Source organism: Rosa rugosa, chromosome 2 (genome assembly GCF_958449725.1).
Source record: "Rosa rugosa chromosome 2, drRosRugo1.1, whole genome shotgun sequence".
Taxonomy (NCBI): Eukaryota; Viridiplantae; Streptophyta; class Magnoliopsida; order Rosales; family Rosaceae; genus Rosa; species Rosa rugosa.
Window position 1 is genome coordinate 52,871,123 of NC_084821.1, and position 8,858 is coordinate 52,879,980.

Sequence of the window (8,858 nt, forward strand, 5' to 3'; positions counted from 1 at the left end):
CATCATTTTCACCTCCATTTAGTGCTCCACCTCCACCTCCACCTCCATTTAGTGCTCCATTATCTCCATTAGTGCTCCATTATCATGATTTGTTTAAGGCCAACCACTTTGGCATGGTAGCCTATATATAGAGGCTAAAATGAAATAACACAACACACAATTCATCAACAACAATCTCTAAGATTATCCAAGCCTCTCCAGAGCAACCCCTCTCCTTCTCTTACCGGTGACCACAGTCCAGTCTCAGAATCCTCAGGAGCCGACTGTCAGTGCCACCAAACCTTCTGTCAACGTGCTTGGGTCCTAGTCTCCTCGGGAGCCGACTGTAGTACCGCGACCACAACGGTTACGGAACCAGCCAAGCAAGGGTAATGCGCACCCTCGCAAACTAGCCAAGCTAAAGTCACGCTTTAGCAAGTTCTCCCCACTTCCCAGTGATTTTCGTTCTGCTCGATCTACGACGTCGAGTATCGATTGTGTGATATTGAAGAAACTAAGCAAAAGTCCTCATCACGAGGCATAAAGACCCCTGCGACAAGGTTGGTGCTCTCCTCGTCTACAATCACTTGAAAGAAGTCAGGTCAAGGGACGTCCCCGATGACCGCACCCGACGGTGTTGGCACGCCCGCGCGCAGAAAAGAGAATGTTGACCAGCTGCAGCAAAATTGGAGCCAAACATTTTGGCACGCCCAGTGGGACCTACTGCATAGCGTTTCTTCGCAGCCATTGGTTGAGGGCGGAGTATTAGACAGAGGCTCTTAAGGTTAAGGGCGGCTTTTATTAACACTTGTTGAACTGTCTTCACACTTATGACCTTTCTCATCTTAGTAAGTATAGCCTATGTGAAATGGTGTCTAGATAGGGGACAACGTTCATGACAGGTTCTTGAATCCAGAAGTGCGTGCAAATGGGTCTAAACCACTATGTGGGAGTAGCTCATGCCAAAATGGATTCTGCCTCTCTTGTTCGCCCTCCCCCATCTGACCATTTCAGTAAGGTTGCCCAAAGGATTTGAAAAAAAATTTGTGTCTAGGCGACTATACTTGGGCCGCATGTCTAAACCTTGATTCACAAGGTCTTATTGAATTCAGCTACTTATTCAATTCAGACTTCCAGAAGCCATTAGGAAGTCAAGCGCAAACCCTTATCAAAAGGTCTACGTTAACTGCCAGAAACACAAGACCTCCAGTTACAGACCGCACTCGTGTGCAGACTGTCGTGGTCTTTCTGAAGAACTGGTAATCCAGAAATTTTCCCTCAATCCGCCATCGACCAAGATGACAACCAAGCAAGGAGGAAATCGACTGCCTACTACTGAAGGCGAGAAAGTTCCCGCCGCCCAGCCTAATGAGGCTGGCGATGCGTCTAGCATCACCCAGGTAGCCGAGAGCGCGGTTACAACTATTGACTTTGTGCCTATTCCCGTTCCAGAAAATGCGACCATAGAAGAGCGGCTTAATATCCTTCAACAGAATTCTGCCGCATACCATGAGAAGATGGAAAAAGCCCTTGCGGAGGACCACCGTCGGCTTGATGAGTTCACGATCTCGGTCAAGAGGATTGAGCTAGGGGCACAACAAACACAAGGGCAATTGGATGGCATGAACCAAAAAATGCAGAAGAACCACGAAGAGCTGTTGGCCGCAAGCAAACACATCGCTTCAGAACTCGCGACGATTCGCAAAGAAGGATCCAACGTTGCGACCCAGGTGGCCATGCAGAAGGCTGACCTCGATCAGGCCAGAGAGGTTCTACATAAAACACTGGGAGATCCTAGCGTCATTCTGGGCTCTCTAGGTTAGTCCCCCATATCTAGCAAGTACGTACCGCCAAATGCTCGAGACAAAGTCATTAGTAGCGGCGCGGCAACCCACATTCCGGCTACAACCATCACGTCAGCCAGGAGTGAGGCAAATACTCTGACGATCGGTAAAAAAGTCGATAAGGCACCAACGGTCACGCAGAAATGCGGGACTTTAAATAGCGCCAGGGGAATCGACCTTGAACTTGTCATAGCTGCCCAATACGACAGCGATGGATACGAGTGTGTATTCGAAGAATCTCTAGGGGTTGACCAGGCTGGAAGTTCAGCGAAGGTCACCGCGACCGCGAGGAGTCAAACAGCAGCAGGACTTACGTTGTAGACGTCAGCCCAACCCAAGATGACTCGCGTAGGCGGCATATCGTGGACTGGCCAAACATCACAGGCGCCACCCTTGATCCGGCCAGTTGGTGAAACAATATTCCACACCCCTCCGCCGCCCCCGGATCCAGGGTACATAAGGAGAGAAGAGGTAGAGGAGATGATTAGGGCCGTGAACCAGAGGCCCAACTTGGAAGAGACCTATCAGGGTCCCTTCCCACAACATATCTTGCAAGCTCATTACCCCAGAGGGTACAAGACTATCACGTTATCTACCTTCTCAGGAGAAGATGTCGAAAGCGCCATGGCGCATCTGATAAAGTTTCGAGTACAGTGTGGCCAACACCAGAACGATGACATCTTGAAGTGCAAGATATTCGCGACTTCTTTGTCAGGGACCGCCTTCACCTGGTACACTAGATTGCAGCCAGGGTCTATCACGGACTGGCCGGTGATGGAGAAGCTGTTCAGAGAAACTTTCAGAACCATCGAACCCGAGGTAGATCTAGCTTCGCTCACTCAGATGGCTCAGCAGCCAACTGAATCCGCCGTCGCATATCTCCAACGCTTCCAGATCTAAAAAGGGAAGCTGAACATGGTTTTGCCGGAAAGAGAGTTGATGAAACTAGCAATCAAGGGCTTAGAACCTCGCCAGCGTAAAAAGCAACATGGCTGTACATTCAACTCTATGGGAGAATTAATCACAAAGGTGGGAAGCTTTGAGCATCTGCTCAGGGAAATGGACGCCATGAGGAACTCCTCCAAGGAACATACATGCCTGGGAAGCATAGGACAGTGGCGGCGCTGAGCCAACACTCAAATTCCTATGACCCTTACTTTAGGGGCGAGGAACCTGGCACGGCAGAAGCTGAGGAGTCAGAAGAAGATGAAGTAGCAGCCTTGGAACTCACTGGAAAGAAAGCGTCAACGCTAAAACAGCTGAAGTTGTGCAAGGAACCAGTGAAACTCAAATCGGTGGTTTTCACTAAACCTGAATTCGCGAGCTACACCTACGATGTGAATAAAGCTCACGAGGTCTTAGATGAGATGATCGCCGCGAAGATGGTGAAAACCGACTTTGGCCCATTTCCCAAACCAGAGTAGCTAAGGGGGAAAAAATACTGCAAACTCCATAATATGTGGAATCATAATACAGCTGATTGTATTAAGCTGAAGGATCAGATCCAAATCTGGTTAAATAATGGTAGTTTGCAAGTAGAGACGCCGACAACAGCAGCAGCGTTGGTGGACCTAGATCCCTTCCCAGATACCGGCATCAACATGGTGGACGTGGCATGGGGTGAAAAAGATCAGCAGAATCAAAGTCCAGACCACGCTGCTAAGGATTTGAAAAGGGCTGGAGACAAAGTCGTGAAGCGGGAATCCAAGACTCGTTTACCCATCGTCCTATGCTCGCGGTGCAAGGAAGAATGTGACACTCAAGCGCTACATGAGGAAACATCCCAGACTGTCGCTTTGCATCTCTGCCGCCAATAAGGTTAGTATCATCTTCTAGAAACTCCAACCATGCAGCCCAAGAGTGCGCAGTGGTTCAGAAACTCCTTCTCTAAGGGACTCAAACTTATTCAAAAAGTTGAAAACCGCGAGGGAAGAAGGGCAGGAGGATAAGCGGCAATGAGTTTTAACCAGACCGTACATTCCGCCAGTGTCGACGTCCTCCATCAAAGAAGGGAGATGGTATACACAGAAGAAGGGCAAGGCGGTGGAGATGAGCTCTTCAAGGAAGAGAAAACTCCAGCGGAGGTTTGGAGAAGCAAAGCGAACCTTGGAAGCACTAGATCAAGGACTGATCAAACCATCGCAATTACTGAAATCTCCAGAAGAGTATCAGAGACAATTGGAGGCACTGGCCTCCAAGAGATTCGTTTCCCCTCGAGTTCAGAAACAGCAGCCCAAAGTATCGCGCGAAGAGCGAAAGCCACGTGCCCCCAAGAGCAGCGCTCAGGAGAAGTCCTAGTTCCCGCGAGGCGAGAACCGTCGCCAGCTCGTAAAGTCAATGTTTGGTGGAGAATATCTCGCGAAGGAAGAAATAGCGAGCCTTCAATCTTTGACAGGCTGGGGGGCAAAGACAATCAGTCCGCGACTGTGCAGTGGAGGCCTAAGAAAGTTCAAAGCATAGTGGTTGCGAAATCCGAAGAGGCTTCATCAGCGAAGCAGGGGCCACCGAAGAGGGAATATCCCTTCCAGCAGATCAGCAAGAGCAGGCCATGATCCAAGAAGGATCGCTGGCCGCTTACGTCGCAAGCAAGTTAGCGGCAGAAGTTGACCTGAGCTCTCCCGCGGCGGAATCAGAAGAAGCAGACATGTTGGACATTACATGTAACATGGTGTATGTCCTATCATCAAAATATGCCTTCCCAGTGGCAGCTCAGGAATGCCAAGCAGAGGACGATAAATCATTGGACAAACAAACGTTCGAGATCACCTCAGCAGCGTCATCTCTCATAAAGAAACCCACGCCGAAGAGGTAGAAGCAACAGAGGCTGCAGACACCAATGTAAGGGTTCAGGACATGGGTTTCAGCAAGCCAACGCTAGCAATGGCGCAACACATGAGGCCATTGTATATCACCGCCGATGTGAACGGCATCAAGGTTGACAAGAACATGGTAGACACAGGCGCCGCAGTCAACATCTTAACCACCAGAACCATGCAGCTGCTAGGGATCAAGAAAGAGAAGATCCAATCCACGTCCCTGACTCTAAAGAACTTTGCGGGGACTGTAACCAAAACATTGGGTTTGATTTTCCTACAAGTCAAGGTAGGTCCAACAGAAGGGGTTTACGATTTCTTTGTTACAGATTGTTATGCGGCATATAGCGCAATTCTGGGACGCGACTGGATCCATCGGAGTTATTGTGTCCCATCCACCCTTCACCAGGAGCTGATCACATGGGACAGAGTCGCAGACAAGGCGGAAATTGTCAAAGTAGACCCGCTACCTTTTTCGGTGTCCGCCAGCTACGTGGACACAAGATATTACCTAGAACCAATCTCTCCTTTACAGGTCGTTGGTATTGATAATAAGGGCCGCCCCACAGGGGTGACGGCCTCTGAATTGGCACAATATATGGGGGCTCGCGGTGGCAAAAAAGGACCTCGAAAGGCCTGGATATGCGGTGCCATCTCCAAGTTTTAATTAATGGATCACGACCTCATGGAGGAAGAGGTAGCGGCCTTTCGTTCTTTGTATGATAGATTGTCTTCATATTTGATCGAAAAAGAGGCCTATGCACAAGTAGCGACATTGGAATACATCGACGAAGAATTCTCCGATCAGGAGGAGGAAGAAGAGCCTATCTGATTGGCTCCAGCAGCATTGGATGATACACCGCCAAAGGTTAGAGATCCTACAGAAAAGGTAAATTTGGGCAGTGAGGCGAAGCCAATAGAAGTGGCAATAAGCGCAAAATTAGAACCTGATGAAAAATAAGGGCTCATCAATTTATTGCAGGAATATAAGGATTGTTTCGAGGAGAAATATGAAGATATGCCCGGATTATCTCCTGACTTGGTCTGCCATAAACTGCCGACTATCCCAGATCAAAATCCGGTGAAGCAGGAGTCCAGGCGAATGAACTCAGAAACCCAGGTGTTGGTTAAGGAGGAAGTCGAGAAGATGCATAAGTCAGGAATCATCAGGGTAGCCAAGTATAATCAGTGGCTATCCAATGTTGTTCCAGTTCGAAAGAAGAATGGCAAAATGAGGGTGTGCGTTGACTTCCGCGATCTCAATAAGGCCACTCCCAAAGACGTTTACCCCATGCCGGTAGCGGACATGTTGGTGGACGCAGTAGCTGGTCGTGAACTTCTCTCCTTTATGGACTGAACTGCCGGTTACCATCAGATTCCAGTGGCGGAAGAAGATAGACACAAAACTGCTTTTAGATGCCTAGGTTTCGCAGGAGTTTTCGAATACGTGGTCATGCCTTTTTGTTTGAAGAATGCGGGAGCCACGTATCAGCGAGCAATGAACCTAATTTTCCATGACATCTTAGGGAAGATTCTAGAGGTTTATATAGATGACGTAGTCATTAAATCCAAGCAGCGGTGTAATCACATTGCGGATTTGCGAAAAGTTTTCGAACGTATGCGGCGTCACAAGCTAAAGATGAACCCTGCGAAATGTGTGTTTGGGGTTCAAGCAGGTGATTTTTTGGGATTCATTGTACATCAGAGAGGCATTGAGGTATCAGAAGATAAAGCCAAAGCAGTTATCAATGCCTCACCGCCGCGAAGAAAGAAGGAGTTGCAAAGGTTGTTAGGAAAAATCAATTTCCTACGTCGGTTTATTTCCAATTCCGCCGGCTAGATTAAGCCTTTTTCTGCTCTACTAAAGCTGCAAGGACAAACAGAATTTGTGTGGGAAGTGAAGCATCAAGAGGCCTTTGATAGCATAAAGGCCTACCTAACCAATCCACCAGTTCTCGTTCCTCCGAAACCATACCAACCGCTCAAACTCTACATCTCAGCGGCAGAAGCTTCAATAGGCAGCCTGCTGGCACAAAACGACGAAGCAGGAGTGGAGCATGCCATCTTCTACCTTAGCAGAACGTTAACAGATTGCGAAACTAGGTACACACCAATGGAAAAGCTATGTTTAACGTTATACTTCTCTGCATGTAAGCTGCGCCACTACATGTTGTCATTTACTACATGCATAATCGCTCAGACCGATCTGGTCAAATATATGTTGTCACGGCCCATTCTTAGGGGCCGAATTGGCAAATGGATCTTGGCTCTTTCAGAATTTTCTTTACAATATGTGCCTCAAAAGGCTGTGAAGGGTCAAACCATCGCGGATTTTCTAGCACATCATCCCATGCTGGACGCTCCAGAGCTTCGCGAGCTAGAGGTCGATGCAAATTTATGGGGAAAGGCATGTCATATACATTGCTCCGAACCTTTCACCAATGGCCAGGCAACGGTCATGTTACAACCATGGGTATTGTACTTTGATGGTTCCCGAACAGATACCATGGCCGGAGCAGGAATCGCACTAGAGAATCCGGCTGGAGATCACTTTTCATACTCATTCTAGTTGGAATTTCAATGTACCAACAACTAGGCTGAATATGAGGCCTTAATCATAGGCCTAGAAGTACTGCTAGAAATGGGAATCAGAGATGTACAAATACTTGGCGATTCTCTCTTGGTTATCAATCAGTTGCGCAAAGAGTTCAGATGCATTAGCTTTGTGTTGGTCCCTTATTTGAACAGGACATTAGAACTGTTGGACCAGTTTGATGACGTAGATCTTGAGCACATTCCCCGCGAGCGAAATTTTGCAGCGAACGAGTTGGCCCAGCTGGCAACAGGGGTAACATTGAGATATGGCGTACGCAAGAGAATCCTTAAAGTCGAGCGTCGCTTCCTTCTTGGATGGCGAGAAGAGATCCTCCAGACGATACCTCAATCGCGACCCTGGAATCCATTGACGTGGATTGGCGCATCCCTTTGATCAATTATCTCAAGCATCCTGATCAGACCACGGATGGAAGGATTCGCTATCTTGCCCTCAACTACTTCCTCAAAGATGATGAACTTCACAGACGAGGAGAAGATGGCGTGGATTTCAGATGTGTTTATGGCCGCGAAGCGAAACAGCTCATGCGAGAAGCTCACTCCGGTATATGCGGCGCTCACCAGGTAGGTCCAAAGATGCGTTGGTTACTCAGACGACATGGATATTTTTGGCCCAGTATCTTGAAGGATTGTATCGGGTTCGCTAAAGGTTGTTTGGACTACCAGGCTCATGGGCCGGTCCAGCATGTCCTGAATGTTCCAATGCAACCCATTATCAAGCCTTGGCCCGCAAGAGGATGGGCGCTAGATTTAATTGGGATGATTCACCCACATTCATCACTTCAGCACAAGTTCATCATCGTCGCGACCGATTTCTTTACAAAATGGGTCGAAGAAGAACCTTTGAAAGAAGCATCTGGTGGTACGTTGCGACAATTCCTGTTTAGGAACATCATTTGCAGATTTGGTGTCCCAGAAGTTTTTGTTTCGGACCGAGGGGCAGCTTTCATGGGTAGTGAAGTTGATAAACTGGCAAAGGAATGGGGAATACAAATCGTCCATTCCAGTCCTTATTATGCTCAGTCTAACGGTCAAGCGGAGGCCAGCAACAAAATCATCATCACTTTGCTGAAGAAAATGTTGGAAGCTAATCCACGACAATGGCATAAGACCCTTTATGAGACTCTTTGGGCCTACCAAACATCGAAGCGGAATCCCACCGCGACAACACCTTATGCTTTGATGTTTGGCCATGATGCAGTCCTGCCTTTGGAAGTCAACGTCCAATCATTACGAATTCAAGAGCAACATCATCTCATTGGAGAAGACTACGTTCAGGCTATGTGGCAGGAACATGAAGACCTTAGCGAAAAGCGCTTGGAGGCTTTAGATAGTTTGGTCATGGAAAAGCAACGAGTCGCTCGCGCCTATGACAAGCGGACGCGGGGAAGGAGTTACAGCGAAGGAGAGTTGGTTTGGAAAGCAGTTCTCCCGCTTGGCGAAAAATTAGATGGTCGCGGCAAATGGACTCCAAGATGGGAAGGCCCGTACATCATCTATAAAATCTTAGAGAAATGAGCTTTTCATCTCAAGGACCTGGATGGAGATGTCCATCATAACCCTACCAATGGCAGATACTTGAAGAAATACATTCCCAATGTCTCGGACT

The 8,858-nt window shown here is 48.1% G+C and overlaps 1 protein-coding gene across 1 annotated transcript; it reads left to right on the top strand.

The window, feature by feature from the left end:
* The first annotated feature begins 2,162 nt into the window (after window positions 1-2,162).
* LOC133730992 (uncharacterized) lies at window positions 2,163-2,723 on the top strand. The gene has a single exon (XM_062158477.1). It carries the CDS (start codon window positions 2,163-2,165, stop codon window positions 2,721-2,723), a length of 561 nt encoding a protein of 186 aa, XP_062014461.1.
* Window positions 2,724-8,858: the final 6,135 nt, after the last annotated feature.